We start from the raw sequence: 17,322 nt of genomic DNA, 5'->3' as shown, positions 1-17,322 counted from the left end.
GCATCATTGGATGTGTTTCTTTTGTAATTACTTTTGAGTATTTTTAGTAGAACATAAAGGGAGGTGTAGATATAAATATAAGAGATGCAAATGTATAAAGCTAAGCCACACCTTCCATGTGACATAAAAAGAAGGTGTAGGTGTAGATTTAGGAGGTGTCAAAAAAATGAAACCAAGTCACACTTTCCTTGTGACTAGGAATTGGCTCCAAATTCAAATGCTTCTCATTTGAATTTCCCTCCACTTTCTTTTTAATTTCCAGCCCTCTAAACACTATAAATAAGAGGGCTTGGCTCATGTATTTGGAAGACTATTTTGAGTAATGAAATGTTGCCCAAGTGCCATTCAAATTACTCCCTTGCCAAATTCTCTCTAGAATTAGGTTTTTAGTCTTCAAACTTCACCCCCAAATGGAGATGGCCGAACCACTCCAACCTTCACTACCTCTCATGCACCTTCAAGGTCACCACACCTCTTAGGAGGACCTTGTTCCACTCTCATCCATTAAGCTTCCGCACCATCATCAACAAAAATCCAAGAAGAGCTCATAGGAATGCCATCATAAACCAACACTTTCTCCCCTTATTTGTTGATATGATTCCAATAGCACAATATGAATGATTCTTGACATTCTTAGGAATCATCTTGAGTTGGATATGAGATAGGCACTTTAAGATAGAATTGGATCAAGGTTCTATAATCAAGAACTCACCAAAACTAGTACCAAAACCCAAACTCATATGGAAGTTCCATGTATTGTCAAATTGAACCGAACAAATGGAGTGAAAAAGCAAAGGCACCGAATAAAATGCTTAAGAACACAAATGCACCGAACAAACAAGCTAGAAAATGAAGAAGAAGCAAAGATGAACGGTAGAAACAAAATGACCGAAGCAAAACAGCAAGGAATTGAAAAGTGCCGAACAGAAAAAGCTAAGAAGCAAGCTAAGACATGAATATAACAAGAGAAGGAAGGAAGGAGAAGAGAAAGCTCATGAAGATGGAGGAATGATTGGATGATCACGCCACTTAGAGGATGGTGACTCCAAGATGAGTGTGCAAGCCGCCACTTGAGGTAACCATGGGACTCTCAAGATAAGACTAGTGAGGAAGGCACAAAGCTCTCCAATGCTCTCTCAAAAATTGAGTATAGTTTCTCTAATCAAAATTCAAATCTGAATTGTACAAGCTAAGCACCTTTATTTATAGCCTAGAGGTGATGAAAAATAGGTGGGAAAATTCAAATAAACTCATTTGAAATTCCCACCAAAAACAAGTCACATGGGAGGTGTGACCTTTTTCTACTATGACACCTCCTAAAAACTACACCTACACCTACTCTCCTAAGTCACATGGATAATGTGACTTTACTTTACATTTTCACACTTCCTTATTTAATATCCACACCTCCTACAAGAGTAAATCAAATGATGCTCTTTTATTTAATGTTTGGCCTTGCCCCTCATGGGATGGACTTAGGCTTTTTGGGCTTTGGCCTTCTTGGGCTTGGGGTTGGGCCTCATCTTTATTTTATGTCTTCTTTTAATTTTGAGAAGACTAGAAGGAAGAACTTCAAATGTGAAGGTGAATGTCCTCTTCCTTCATTAATAAAAGCCTCCTTTATTTGATTCTTATCATTTGTCTTCACAAATAGAATGAAGAAAGGAATAAAAACAGAATTAAGAAAGAAATGTCCAAAAATTAAAGCAAGATAAGCATAAAAACATAACTAAAACTTTGCTTCAATCTTCCTTTCCATACTGCAGCTCATATAGTTGGTTTTGAACAGCTTCAATATGTTCATCAAGGTTCTGGAAATGTGTATCCATGCTATGGAATATGTCATCAAAGTTCTGAAAATTTGTAGCACAAAATTCATGGAGATTCCTTTGGTTTTCAGAAAAGTTGTCCATCCTATTAACCATAAACCTCTCAAAAGGAAACATTGAGAGAATCCTTTCTCTTTGATTTCCAGCACTTGTTCCAGCACCTATATCAGCAGCAGCATGTTCTTCTTGAGCATCAACTCCAGCACCTTCAGCAACATCAAGATCTTTCTCCTCTTGTCCAGCATGCACACCACTTGAGGAACCACCTTGATCACCATCTTTGCTCACCCATTTTCCACCAATCTTGGTGAAACCCATCTTGCTAAGTGAACCATTTTTCACTCTAAGAGATGATTTCACAACTTCAGTCTGTTCTTCCTCAAGGTCCACTTCAAAATAATTCAAGAATTTGGAAATCAATACAACATATGGATAATGATAGTCACTTAACCTCATTGATTTCTGCATGTGTTCCTTGATGATGTGGATCCAATTGATCTTGACCTTGTTCATTATGCAATACATGTAGACAAGATCCTCCTCTGTAAGCACAAAATGATTGCTCCCCCTAGGTGTGAGCATCCATGTCACAATTAAGGCAATTAACCTTTCATTCAATTTTAGACCTCCCACTGAAAAATTTCTCACTTTAGCTTGAGGATTCTTCAAGCAATACTTGTAAAACAGGATTTTGTTAAATTCCTCCACCACACCAATGTTCCCTTTGTTGAATCGCAACCCTGCATACTTTAATCCAGTGATGGCAGTCCATACTTCATGTGTAATCTCCATATCAACCTCTTTTACATGAGAAACAAGGTTATTTCCAACAAATTGAAGGTTGGTATAGAATACCCTTATAAGATCAGGATATGTCTTCCCTGACATCTCCAAGAACCTCTTCAACATCTGTTCTTTGAGAAAACTTCTCAGCTCTCCCAGCTTCTTCTCCTTTAACCAAGTGAAAGAGATAAGCTTTGAATTGTTTATTGTCTTCCTACTTGTTTCATGAAGAGATTTCTCTATCTTTTCATCTTCACCCGAGAACCATGCCTCAATGCGTCATCCCCTTCTTACAACCCTTGTTTTGATCCTCTTTGATGAAGGAGGTGTGGGATCCATGAAGGCAAAGAGAAAAATAGAAACCAGTTTGAGAAAGAATAGCATATTTGAAAAACAACAAGAGATGTGGTAATGAGTTATTTTTGTGAAGAAAAACAATTGCATAGGGTTCTATAAATGCACAGGTAGCAGCTTCAATTCTTAGAATTTAGTGGGTTTCAATCTTCAAGAAGAAGAATCTGGTCCAAGATTGCACGGAAAAACGTCAGCCAATACCAGAAAGCACATGGTCAGCACATGTGGATTTGACTAGTCATAAAAGCTCTTGAATTTCCAAGATATGGAATATATTCCATTCATGACCAAAATAACACTCTTTCTGCATGAAACATGACCAAAAATAAAAGCAATTTTGACTTGTAACTGCTTGAGAAAAGAATCTGCAACAGAAACCATGCATAGAGAAATTAACTCAATTTAATGCAGTGCTATCAGAGGGAAACAATCGGTTGTTTTGTGAAAACAATCAGTTGTTTTTCTGTGACAGAGAATAAAGTTTTTCACAAATTCATAATAGATTGCCAAAGATGCATCAGAAAGAAAGTTTTACGTGCACCTTCACATAGATGAAAAATACAGACATCAATTAATATTTTTCATACACCTGAATTAAAGACTATTAAAAAAAATTAAAACAAGGAAAGTCTTATCCTTTTGCCAATGTAGTTCTTTCAATGAGTCATTGTCCATGATCAAGTAACTTCTCTTGGCTTTCAAGAAGACTAAGCTTGTACAAAACAGTATTTGGAAGTCCAGAAAGTTCCTTTATAAGCTTGATCTTGTGACTCAAGACTCCTTGATCTATTAGTAATCCTGCAAAACCATGAAACCAAGCAACAAGATTTGGTCCCCTTACAAATGTGGGTCCTTTGATATTAACTTTATCACGAGGAACCTCAGAATTCTTGGGAATCCATCCCATAACACCTTTAGGAACATAATATTTCCTAATATTGCAGAATCTAACAGAGTGGTCTTTCTTCATGCAATAAAAGCATGTAACAATCGGTTGTTTCGATTTTTTCAATCAGTTGTTTTTCTAGCAATTTTGAAAAAGACTTTGAAAACTCTTTATTCTTGCTCTGTGGATTAAAACCTAAACCTGCTTTTCCAAAAACACAATTTTGAAATGCCAAGACATTCTCAAAGTTGGATTTACCCATTGAAAGCCTATCCATAGTTTTCACAAGATAGTGAACCTTCTTTTCAAGAGATTCACAATTTTCACAAACAAGAGAGTCACACTTGCAGGAAGAGTTCTTGTAAAGCATTTCTAGATTTTCAAAATCAGTTTTTGAATTCTCCAACTTTTTTTTCCAGTGCCTTGACTCTGTTTTCAAGCCAGTTATTCAACCCTTTTAATCGGTTGTTTAAGAGTGCCAAACGATTAGCTTCCTCATATGTTTCTTTAAAATCTTGAAGAAGTTGACTATAATTTTCAGCATTTAAAGAAGTACAAGAACTTACACTACTTGCATCATCCTCTTTATTGGCCATCAAACACAGATTAGCTTCTTCATCTTCATTTGATGAGGAGTTAGATGAAGAGATATCATTTTCATCCCAAGCAATGTAGGCTTTTTTTTATTTTGCTTTCTTTTCCTTCTTGCTTGACTTCTTCTCTTTATTTGGGCATTCAGCCTTTATGTGCCCCTGCTCTCCACAACCATAACAAGTATAATTGTTAGCATTAAAATCACTAGTTTTCTTGGTGCCATACCTTTCTTTATTGGAGTCTTTGTTGCAGTTCTTCTTCAAGAATTTGCTAAACTTTTTGGACAGCAAACTAAGAGTTTCTCCTTCACTCTCATCACTTGAAACTTGATTGTTCTTGTGCTTGACAGTTTTCAAGGAAATTTTTCTTACATGCTTATCTTTACTCTCTTGAATGTTGAGTTTATTCATCTCCAACTCATGCTCCGTAAGCTTTCCAAACAAGGAGGTTGTAGTCAAAGATGTCAAGTCCCTTGATTCTAAGATAGTCGTGACTTTAGGTTGCCAAGATCTATCAAGACATTTGAGAATCTTGATATTCAACTCTTCTTTGTCAAAGACCTTTCCAAGACTCTTGAGATGATTAACAATGTGAGTGAACCGCTTTTGCACATCCACAATTGATTCTCCTTTAAGCATTCTAAAAATCTCATACTCTTGGATTAGAGTATGTTTCCTTGCCCTCTTTACATCGTTTGTTCCTTCACGAGTTACCTCTAGAGTATCCCATATCTCCTTAGAAGATTCGCATTGAGAGACCCTGAAAAACTCATCAGAATTTAAGGCAGAGGTGATAATATTTTTTGCAATGCAATCAAACTTTTCTCTTTTGTTTTCTGCATTAGTCCATTGGGACCAAGGCTTTTCAATAGAGACACTATCCTTTCCAAGCTTAGGAATAAAAGGGTCATTTTCAATTGCATCCCATATTCTTTTATCAAGAGATTCAACAAAGATCTTCATACATACCTTCCAAAATTGGTAATTCAAACCTCAGAACAAAGGTGGTTTGTTTATTGATGCACTCTCCCCAAATGGTAATTTTTCAGCCATAAGAAAAAGATTTTTAGGATCAAACTTGAGTATTTTTCAAGTACCAAGCTCTAATACCAATTGTTAAAATGTATGACCTTAAACAAGAAAGGGGTGAATTGTTTATGAAAGATTTTCGCAAACTTTGAAGGTATAATGAAGTTCAAAGTAGAATCACAGATATAGAAATTCAGAAAGCAATCAATTAAAACTGTTTAAGTTGATTTACAGAAAATCAACTGGCTGTTTTTGCGATTCAACCGATTGTTTATATCAGCTGAATTGAAAACAACTTAAAAGCAGAATTTAAATGAGTTTTGGGTAAAAGAAAATCACACAAGTAATTTATACTAGTTCACTCTTATCCCAAGAGCTACATCCAGTCCCTAGAAACCACTGGGTATCTACTATGTAATCAAAATACAGATTACAAACACACCACCAAAAGAAGTGACCTTGAACACCTCAAGACACACACTTCCTTTGGCACACAAACACCACAGAAATTAGAACAACCTCTGATTCTACACTTACACACCAGTATTCATAAATACAATAGATTCAGAAAGGATTACACCTGATGAAGATCGAATCAAAAGATTACAACAATCCTATTCCACTTCTTTGAGAAAACCCAAAAGCTTGAATGCAAATCTTGAAAACTCAAATCTATTTTCACACTTTCACCAATGTCTCAAAATTGTTATCAAACTTTAAGAGAGTATAACAACCTCTTTAAATACTCCAAAATTTGTTAAAAACATTTAAAGCAGAAGCCTATTAAGTTAGAAAACATTTAAAGCTGATTTGCAAACATAACAGAAATTTTGTTATGGATTTTCAACAAACAATCGGTTGAATTTCTCGAAACAACCAATTGAATAGGTTTGACAGCAAAGTCAACCAAGTCAAACAGTTTCATACCCTTTTCAAAAACCTCTAATTGATAAACAACCGATTGAAACGACAAAACAAGAGGTTGTTTTTCCACTTCTTCATAAAACAATCTTTTTCAAAAAGGTTTTGATTCCAAACTGTTTTAGATTCAAACAAAGAGTGGATTACACATCATTCTACCCAAAACCCACCCACATACACAGCAACTCCAGCCTTCCATCAAACACCATGGATTTGGAGACATCAAAGCTTCAAGATCATTCTTGATCAACAGTTTCGATCGTGAGCTACCATTCTTTATGAGCACGACCTCTTCAACCTCGATATGGGTGTTAGCTCGTTCACACACCTCGGATAATGTCTCTGTCGGATTCCTGATTAGTGAGTTGCTGAACGGCCTTGCTGTCATCCCTTGTATGAAAGCAGCGACCACCATCTCTTCATCCTGAGTTTGAAGTCTTACAAAGATTGCACAAAATCTATTCAAGTATCCTTTGAGTGACTCCCCTTCGCTCTGTCTAACGTTGAACATATCACACAGTCGTGGGGGGTTGACCTTAATAGCCGAAAACTGCTCTCTAAACATTCTAGAGAACTGAGGGAAAGAGGTTATTTGTCCATCTGGGATCCACTAAACCATTGCAAGGTTGTCCCTGTGAATGTACCCATGTGCATCTTATATCGAATTGCATCAAACCCCCCAGAGATGATCATTTGAGCCCTAAACGCCTTTAGGTGACTTTCGGGATCTTCTACACCAAAGAAAAAGACGATCTTGGGTGTTATGTAATAGGGTGGCATAGGCTCGTCCATGATTTGCTAAGAAAACGAATTGGGGTTATCCTTCGATGACAAATATGGGGAACGTTCCCGAGCGAGACGTTAAACCTGTTGGTGCAAGCTCCTCCATAGTTCCTCGTTGGCTTGTGAATGCTCCTCTATAGTTATTCAGGAGGCCTCAATCTCTGCCATAAGGCGAGCCTAAAGGTGCTCTTGGTCAGCTCGGGCGTCTGCTCGTAGTCTTTCTTGCTCTGCCTTGGCTTCTTCTCGAATTCGCTCATGCTCTCGTCGATATTCTTCGTTTTCCTCCTAGAGAGCCCTCATGGCCTCCATGATTTTTTGCAAGGCGAGGGCCTTGCTTCCTTCATATCCCAACGGTACTTACCTCGTGTTTCTCATCACATAGAATGCTCAGCCACGAATGCTCAATCGGATTCAGGAGTGAACTCCTATCTGAAGTGTCCTTACTTGGGTGTGGAACCGAGCTGGGGATGCTCTGTGATAAAGAGGGCTCCACTTGTTGATCACACTTTGACGATCAAGTCAGTGAGAACATTCAAACTATAATTTTGTATCAATATAGAGTTTAGAATCACTTACCTTTACTTGGGGTCTTAAACCCCTTTTATAGACATTCTTTCAACAACTTTCATCAACCGGAATATTGTTTCAACAATAAGAATATAATTTCAACAACAAGAATATAATCTCAACAGTAAAACATTTTGTTAACGTGCACTTTTACTTTCGGGTGTTATGTCACATTATTCCTCACAACTTTTATTCGCATTTAAAAGATATATGTTTTAATTAATTCAGATATTACTTCTATTATTTTTACTTTAAGTATCTTCTTCGTATAGACTACCAAACATCTGGACCGATCTCTCAACACGTCTTTGGGTCCATACCTGACCCAGACCGAGTTGGATATAACTTAAATTTAGCAAACACTTTCAATTCTCAATCACAAACACCTTCAACAACTTATTCACCTTAAAATCAATATAAAATATTCAAAGTCAACTATTTTAGTCAATATATTACTTTACTCTTCAAAAGAGACAATCCTGCAAGCAAAAACAATTGGAATTGGTGACCACGTCACCCCCAATTTACCTTACCTTACCGCAGATGCTCACTAAGAGCTCCAACCCACCAAAATTTTATAGTTTGGAAGGTACTCTCTGGATTCAAAAATTTAGAGTTTGTAACACATTTTGAAACCCAAAAAATGCCTTCCAAACTCTAGAATTGAAAATGCAAATTGTATTTTGAATTTGAGTTTGAAATATATTTTCAAACCCATAAAATACTTTTGAAACTCTAAAATTTGAAATATAAATTTGTATTCTAAATTTTAAAGTTTGGAAAGTTTACAGTTATACAATTTGAAAATGAAAAAAAAAAATCGTACACTCTTTGTTTGAGGGTAATTTTGGAATTGAGAAATTTATGGAGGTGCAGGAAGAAAAGGTGGTGGAAGAAATTGCCTTTAATTGGTTGTGAAAGTAACAGTCCTCTTAAAATAAACATTTAAGTATATACTTCTAAAAGAAAATGTAAAATCTTAATAAAAGTACGAAAGTCCAAGAATTTCAATCACCAAATTAAATATTCAAATCTATAATATCGAAAAAGATATGTGAATGAGTGAACTTGTACCAGTCTAAATCGAAGTATCGAACCCTCTCCCCTATCTACCATGCATATAGATCTCATTTTTTTCTCATGTTACAATTATCTGAACAAGTAACTTTCTTTAATGCAAACCTCCTTACGCATTAACAATTTCTAAACTCTTGCAACTCTGTGCAACATAAGCTTATTTTTAAGCAACTGCTGCTAAATGGCTCTAATCAAACACCACTGGCATACACGAAACAGAATACCAATGAAGAAGCCAGAGAGAAAATAATCTATCTTCCTATGTCCAACCTGGGCGTATTATCTATTCATTGTTCTTGAATAACGACCGACATGAATCCCAATGACGGGGAAGTTCCATAAAATTCAATAGTTAATCCAATCGGAAGATCTATCGGAAAATGCAACAATACACGGTGTCCGAGATGGATGAGAAAAGGTAAACGCATCTCGTGCATGGAACTTTTTTATCTCAACAAAATTACAACACTTCCGGTTGTTGTTCCATTAACCATTAACTTTGCGGAACGAATTTGAAATGATGAAAAAACTTAATCATCTGTCTGACAAATTATTGCCAACAGTATACTTTGCTTAAGATTAAATCAAACTTGGGGCAGCTAGTTGACAACATCAAGAACCAGCTTGCGAGACTTCAGAACTGACCACCTCAAGCGACGGTAATAGGCAGCCTGAAGAAGTGCCAGAGACAGTACAAATATCCATTTAAATCCCATCTGCATATACAAAAGTGTAGTTAGAAACATAGGATATAGTTATTATGGTCTCTATTGATCTGCTGGAAACATGATATCAAAGGTAACAAACCAGTTTTCTCTCTTCCATCTCGGGTTCGGCAGCCCAAGTTAGGAATGACACAACATCTTTCCCCATCTGCAACAAAACATTAAAAAAAGCTGAGCAACATTCTTTCTAATGACCACAATGATGCATTTTAAGATTTATTAAACCATTCCTACAGAAACAAATTTGCTACCTGAGCTTCTGTAGCAGGGGTACCATCTTCATATTCCACAGCACCATCATTAAGCATTTTAGGCATGGCAATTGCTCCACCAGGAAAGTAAGGATTATAATGAAGTCCTTCCCTTATCTACATTATTATTTTATATATAGCCATGAATAAAAAGTTTAAGAACACAATATTAGAACGTTAGTTTAGGGACAAATTATACATGTGGCTAGTGCCAAATATATAAATTTCACAAGAATTACCAAGTACAGAAAGTATATGAAAGCTCATCACTACTTGGGTATGTATGTACAACTCATGATCAGTGTTATCGAGGCCAGATAATGGAAAATATCCACAATTAAAAAATCCATTGCAGAAAGAATTGGAAGCCACAACAGGTTATGGAAGAACCATTGCGGATTCAAAAATCTATTACAGAAATAATTGGAAGCCATACAGGCTATGGAAGAACCATTGTGGACAAATAAGTACAATATATACATGTAGATAAATAAATAAAATGAAGAAATATAATTACAATGCAAAATAATGAAAGACAACCATACAATTAATAATAAGAGCAAGTCTAGAAATTCAAATAATAAAATCAAAGCAAAACACCACCAAGGTCAAGTTCAAAACTTAAAATGACAACTAAACACAACAAAGATGTCCTAAATTTCTTAGTTTGATTGAGTTTCGGGTGCTGGAAAAAAGTGAAGAACTTGTAAATTAGGGTCAGGGGGACTACGTTGGGAGAATGGGGCAGCAGGCAATGGTGAAACAAGTTGCAGGGAGTGGCAGTGCAGTGGGTCAATGACAACAGAACATATAGCTGACAACAGAATAGGCCACAGGCAATGGTGAAACAAGTTGCAAACGGTGTCACCAGTGGCAGACTGCAGTGGCTATAGTAGCTGAACCAAAACAGGAGGACTGGGTTTTGGTTCGCAGCAATGGTAGCTTAGGTTTTTTAATTTTGATTGGGTTTGGGTCCCAGTTGTGTGTAGTGATTAACAACAATCCTTACCTGTGGATATCAGTAAGTAAGCTCCATATTGTGTACAAAATGGATACCTTTATCTAATACCTCTGGATAATGGGTATAAATATTTTAACTATCTGTGGATATCAGGAAGTAAGCTCCATATTGTGTACAAAATGGATACCTTTATCTAATACCTCTGGATAATGGGTATAAATATTTTAACTATCTACCTGTTAATGGGAGAATATTGGTATCCTGACATCCATACTTGCTGATATGGGCTACCAGCTAATATTTAAGTATTTGTGTGTATATAATTTACATTCTACATCAACTTCTAAAATTTTATTTTTTAATATTTAACATCAATTTTGTCAATAATATCTTTTATATAAACCTTTTTATTTAGATATTCACTTTAGAATCAAATGACCAAAGTAAAGTTGTTAGTGAGGGAAACATCAACAATTGAAGAATTGTTTGGAGTTTGGTTTAATATATTTATGTTTTATTTAGATTTAAGGACTTAAAAGTTGGCTTTAAAGGAGATGAATTTTATTTAAACTTATAATTTGCATTGCAACTTATTTGAATTTACATTTAGAAAGACTAATTTTATTTGTACTAATGTTTTAGGATGCAATTTTATTTAGATTATTGATGAGTTCAATAATAGACAAGAAGAAAATAAGCAAGAACACATTTCCTAGAAGAATCACAAGAAACAAATTATTTGAATTTACATTTTAGAAAGACTAATGTTGTTTTGACTAATGTTTTAGGACACAATTTTATTTGGATTATTGATGAATTCATGAATAGACAAAAAGGAAATACGTAAGAACATGTCCTTCCTGGAAGAATCACAAGAAACATGACAAGACAAGTTGCTCAACATAATAGTCCTTCTTTCTCCTTATTTTTATTCCTTAGACTTGATAATTGTAGGATTTATTTTTCTGAGTGGTGTAAATAGTAAATATCTAATTAGGCTGTCTCCAGCCCAAATTCATCTCCAAGAGGCATCTACAAGTGGACATGAAGAATAGAAGACCTATACCAATTGAAGCCCAATTTTAACTTCTACATTCATGTCCAAGGAAGCATGAACAAGCAAGGGAAGCAGCATGCCTCCCATTTTTTGCCAATAGGAGAGCTTCTTTTAATTCATTTTATTGGATTTTGAATTTTAAAGCTTCCCTCCTTTTTCTTTTAAAATTATCAGCCAAGTATCGGTAGATTCTAGATCCCCCTTTTGCATTTAATTAGAGACACATCTGAGTGTCATTAGACTTGTAATTTCCGGAACAGTTGGCTATACTAGTCATCAATCTCATTTGTAATGTCACTTTGGAATTTAAGAGAATTTGAGCTTGTGAGAGAACTCTTGTGTGAGTGTGATCATCTACTTTAGATCTTATCTTGAACTTTTAGCAGGCAAGTGAAGATGAAGGCATCTCTACCTTAGGTGACGCTCTTTTTCTACTTCTATAAGTCTCTTCCACCTTTGCTTCTTTGTTTTGCTTGTTTAATCTTTTCTCATCTCTCGGAAGCAAACATTTACACTTATATAATCTTCTAGGATTAAATTCTTGTTTAGTGGTAAGCTTCCCATAGTAGTTCTTATTCTTGTTGTTCATCCATAAGAAATTAAACAAAACTTAATTATCATTACCTTTCAAGCTAAATCCTATTAAGATCCTTATCAATTATACTCTAGGATAAAAGTTTTATTTGAGATTATATTTAAAAGAATAATTATTAAGTAATTTAATTTTTTAAAATTTAACAAAAGAATAAATTTCAAAAATATACATGGGTACCCACTGTAAATAATCAATGGGTAATTTTTAAATGGACTCGCACCAAGTAACTATTGATTTTTTTAGACGGGACTCATAGAGGATAGCTACTACCTAGTTGAATGACCCTACCACTTTTAAGAAAAAAATCTATTTAACTTGGGTTCTATAGACCTAGAACAGCTTAAAAAGACCAATTACGGTTTCGTTGGCCTTGGGTTGGGTCACATTGACTTGAGGCTTCTTCCTTACAAGTTACAACAACACAAGGGGCTGCAGCATGATTTCCACTATGGTCACTATGCGATGCTCAAGGAAGTCGTGATGTGAGACTCCACATTAAACCACATTCACCACTGCCATACTGGGCGGCCAACAAGAATTCTGCTTTCTGCCATGACACCACCATGGCCATTTCTCAATAACATTGCTAATATGTGGAGTCTCGTGAGCACACACAAAGCAAGAAGAGTATTTATAGAGGTTAGGAAAATCCATCTTGACTGTTAGATTTGCTTGGATGGTAAAAGTCATATTTCATTTAGTGGCCACATGATCACGTGAACAAGTTGTTTGCATTTATGTTCAACGTTGACAATCTACCAAAAATCTGAAGATTAAGATTCTCTGCTCTCACTATAAGCACTTCTTGCTTTATGTATGTGCATGTGTGTGTTTTATCATTTATGCAATAGATTGAACCTGAACATGGCATATATGATACGCAAGGGACATAAAAAGGTATGGTTCAAGCTATCCATGAAACACTCTACACAAAATAAATCTTAAGAAGATAGAGCAAAAGGGTCTTCAAACACATGCTCATTAGTGTGCAAGAAAAAAGGGGAAAGAAAAGAATAAGTATTTGACAGTTGTTGAACATGCACTTTTTTCAAAACCACTGTAACATATTTGCAACATATCTTATTTTGGTTAAGAACTAAATATTAGTGGCCAAGCATTTTTCATCAGTCAACTATGCAGAATGTATAAAGTTACTTTACTAAATAAAATAAAACATTTAAGGAAGCTAAGAAAAAAAAAACTTACCGAGACACCAGCAGGAGGGTCACGATAACCAGTTAGAAGGGAAAAAACATAGTTCTGACCATTGTGACGGGCCTGAAAAATCAAAAGGGATATATATTTCTGGTATACTTACATACGAAAATTCCAAAAGTATTACTGTTATATAAATAGCATTACTTTGGTAACAAGACTTAGATCAGGAGGATAAGCTCCTCCATTAGCAAACCTAGCAGCTGCTTCATTTGGATATGGCTGAGGAAAACGGTCACTAAGTTTACCAGGGCGTGTAAACATCTCACCCTCATCATTAGGGCCATCAACCACCTCAATCTCAGCTGCCATAGCCTTTACCTCTTCTTCTGTATAAGCAACACCAACCAAATCACGGTATGATATCAAAGACATGGAATGGCAGGAAGCACAGACTTCTGTATAAACTTGATGACCACGACGAATCCTGCCCATGTAAAATTAATTGAAAACATTAAGAATTTAAGACATTAATTATATTAAATTATAGATGTTAATACAGTCTTAAGGTGAAATGTGGATTAAATATATGACAGCAGCTGAACATGTATTCACCAGTATGAACCCTGTCACAGCTAATATACTTAAAGCATGAAATTAAATCTTTGGCAAAATTAAATAAATGTATATAAATAGAACAAACCATGTTGGTCCCTAAAATATACAAGTGTCATCACATTGGTCTGTACTACATAAGGCAAAAAGTAGAAAGATAACACATCATATAGCTGTCAGTAACGGCTTCCTCCCAGATCGTGGGCATTTGAATGAATGTGATATTGTTTATCTTCATTGAAGGACTTAATTGATGTTGAATATGAATGGAGGACCAATGTAAAGCAGAGTCATGTACAAGATTCAAACCATGATATCACATCAAAAGAAATGAACTGCTGATCTAAGGATGGGATGGGACAAAGATAAAGTGGAGGACGAGCGAAAAGTAGATCCACAAACAAGATCCTTATATTACATCAAACAAAATGAAATAACAAGGGAAAATCAGGATAAACTGCTGATCTAAGGATCGGATAAAGATAAATAAGGTTATCAGTTACAGAGAAAAATAAATTAAACTTCATTACAGGAAACTCGAGAGGGATAAGATTGAATATCTTAAATTCTAATTTGGTAAACGCTATTTCCGTGCAAAAGATAAGAAAATATAGGGAAAATTGAAGCCAAACTTACGAAGCATGGTCATATGAACTAAGAATTCCCTTGTGGGGCCATGGATAGCTTGGACATGCCAGGCCATGCTCAGCTTCATCAGCTGCTGCCATTGTAGAAAAACTGAAAAAGCCTGACACACCAGCTCCAACTAATGCAAGTACTCTTAAGGACCTACTGCTGGTAGAGCCAGCACCATCTTTCTTCACTATAAAGGGTGACAACAAGGATGAGTTCTGCAGTAAGTATACAGCAATTATTAGCAATAGCAGCAGAACATGTTCCATGGGAAGCAAATACAATACAACAAACATAAAATCCACATATAAGTCTGTAAAAGGATTGAGCATATATTGGAAGATAGATCTCATTATTTGGATCCAACTTATGCACCATCTTGCAGTTTTTGCTACTGCTTGTTTGGGAAAATAGTCACTTTCTCTAGAAAACCTCTTCAAAAAGCTGGCAAAGAATGCATCTCAAAATAAGCTAATCCAAGACATACTTGAAAAGGTAAAGAAAACAGCTAGCACATGGACTAATTCATATAAATATTTCAAGAAAACTGTGAAGTAAATGTTTGAGATTGGCATTTCATATTTAGCCAACTCCTCCCCCTCCATTTGCTAACTATGTTCTAAAGATCTCCATTATAGGTCATGAAACCTATAGGGACCCAAAATATTAATACGTGCTGAAGCATCCAATCAACATGAAATGGGGGGCAGTGGCTTACAGTAAATTGAGGGTGGAGTTTCCTCCTCAGTAGCTGCTGAAAAACACCTCCTGTCATCTCGGTCACGCTGTTATGATTCAGAAAAATACAGAAATAGATAATAAATAAGATCATAAGACCAAGAAATGGACATAACGTTACAGAAATAAGCATATAAGTGAGGTTTACAGAGTTAACCAAATTTAATCTGCAACATAACAATCATGTAAAATAGTAATGTGAATTGCCAGAGGAAATGCTAACATACTTATAAATGTTTGCAATATTAAGATATAATGTTTGCAATATTAAGATATAATGTTTCAAATATTAAGATATAATGTTTGTAATATTAAGATATAATATTTGCAATATTAAGATATAATGATTGGTAGACTATGAGGCTTACACACGACTCTTAAATAGTGTGTCCATGTCGGACATTCGTATCAATGAAGTGTTCAATTCAGAAAAGCTTTATAAAAATGCATATAACTAGCTAAACAAAATTCAAATTCAATCACAACTATATGGTCATTATAAAATATATATCAACAAAGAGAACCCCAAGAAAAGAAAAATGGGATGAGATGTTCTAAAATGCTGAAGAGCCATGGATTTAATGGTACCTTCTTAATCACTACGAATGTAAGCAATCATAGATCCAAAACTAATCCTGTATCGGCATGGTATCAACAACAACAATAAAAATAATACAACAACAGAACAACAATATCGATCACGCAACATAACGGGGAATCATGTAGCTCCACAAGCTCATCAACTACACACACCAAAGCTAAATTACAGACAATAATCCACTATTCGATGACACAACACTGGCTAGTGTCTACTATATAATTGTAACCAGCATATTTCCCGAATCAAGATCATGTCATCTCCAATAAGTAACTCTTACAATTTCCTGATAACACAAATGAAAAATTATGGTTTGCTCTAAATCGTATTTATAACAACACACTCCAAATTTCGAATATCTTACATATTCACAAACGACGATAAGACGGCAAAGACGAGAAGACAAAACGCAATTGTGAGGGATTAAACGGGAATGGAAAAAGAAACCTAGAATCGAAGAAGAGTTAGGAACAATAGATGCGGGGAATGGAAGAGTGGACTTACGAAATCGAAGCAAAGGAGAAGGTTGAATGGTCAAAGGGAAGTGAGGTGAGGGTGTTCTGTTCTGTTCTGTCGCAGATTCAGTTGAAGCCAACACAACCAGATGGACAAAAAACCAAGAAGCAGCGGCAATAATCGTGTTTCCACCACACGTTCCGTTCTCCTCACCACAGTTGCTCTTCATTTTGGGCTTTACTTTTTCAGCCCATATCTCTTTCTCAAAGTGTGGGCTCCCCTCACCTTCATATAGGGAGTTTACGGTTTTCTTCCTGCACCCCCACAATATTCTACAAAGACAAAATTATCTTTATTATTTTTTAAAAGCTCTAAAACACACTACTCACACTCTTTCTTCTTCTTCCTTACGCACACCACATACCTACATTTTCTACATCTCTTATCCTTTCTCTATGCACGACGACTTCTTCTCATTGCACAAAACCGTGAGGTGCATTTCGCTTAGTGGTGGTTCGGTGGTGTCTCTTCATCTCCACCCTATTGTTTTTTATTTCTGAAATCGTGATTCCGCAACATAGTCCTAGATTGAGTGATCCAAAAAATTTCCTGGATGAATATGTCCATAAATTATTTGGATTGAAATGCATTATGGATCCACCAATCCATAAGCCAAAAAAATACATTATGGATCCACCAATCCGTAATGAAAAATC

General features: G+C 35.6%; 1 protein-coding gene across 4 annotated transcripts; it reads right to left on the bottom strand.

Annotated features, from left to right (window-relative positions):
- Window positions 1-9,131: 9,131 nt before the first annotated feature.
- On the bottom strand, window positions 9,132-16,871 carry LOC137823349 (cytochrome c1-2, heme protein, mitochondrial). Of its 4 annotated transcripts, none has more exons than XM_068628446.2 (8): window positions 16,655-16,871; window positions 15,533-15,599; window positions 14,818-15,032; window positions 13,774-14,053; window positions 13,618-13,689; window positions 9,799-9,915; window positions 9,630-9,695; window positions 9,132-9,538 (listed from the first exon to the last, which is right to left on the bottom strand). In XM_068628446.2, exons 2-8 carry the CDS (start codon window positions 15,587-15,589, stop codon window positions 9,422-9,424), a joined length of 924 nt encoding a protein of 307 aa, XP_068484547.1. In that variant the 5' UTR covers window positions 15,590-15,599; window positions 16,655-16,871; the 3' UTR covers window positions 9,132-9,421. The 4 variants fall into 4 exon arrangements, with proteins under 4 accessions (XP_068484547.1, XP_090150792.1, XP_068484548.1 ...); XM_090294666.1 differs by having other exon boundaries at window positions 16,651-16,783; XM_068628447.2 differs by having other exon boundaries at window positions 16,515-16,743.
- Window positions 16,872-17,322: the final 451 nt, after the last annotated feature.

The sequence above is a fragment of the Phaseolus vulgaris genome, chromosome 8 (assembly GCF_051622355.1).
Source record: "Phaseolus vulgaris cultivar YP4 chromosome 8, ASM5162235v1, whole genome shotgun sequence".
NCBI classification, from domain to species: domain Eukaryota; kingdom Viridiplantae; phylum Streptophyta; class Magnoliopsida; order Fabales; family Fabaceae; genus Phaseolus; species Phaseolus vulgaris.
This window is presented reverse-complemented; position numbering and strand designations above follow the sequence as displayed.

Coding starts and splice junctions, on each gene's coding strand:
- LOC137823349 (XM_068628446.2), bottom strand. CDS start 15,589: ATGACAGGAGGTGTTTTTCAGCAGCTACTGAGGAGGAAACTCCACCCT. Junction 14,054..14,817: donor AGTTCATATGACCATGCTTC/GTAAGTTTGGCT, acceptor TTACATGGGCAG/GATTCGTCGTGGTCATCAAG. Junction 9,916..13,617: donor ACCCTCCTGCTGGTGTCTCG/GTAAGTTTTTTT, acceptor ATAATAATGTAG/ATAAGGGAAGGACTTCATTA.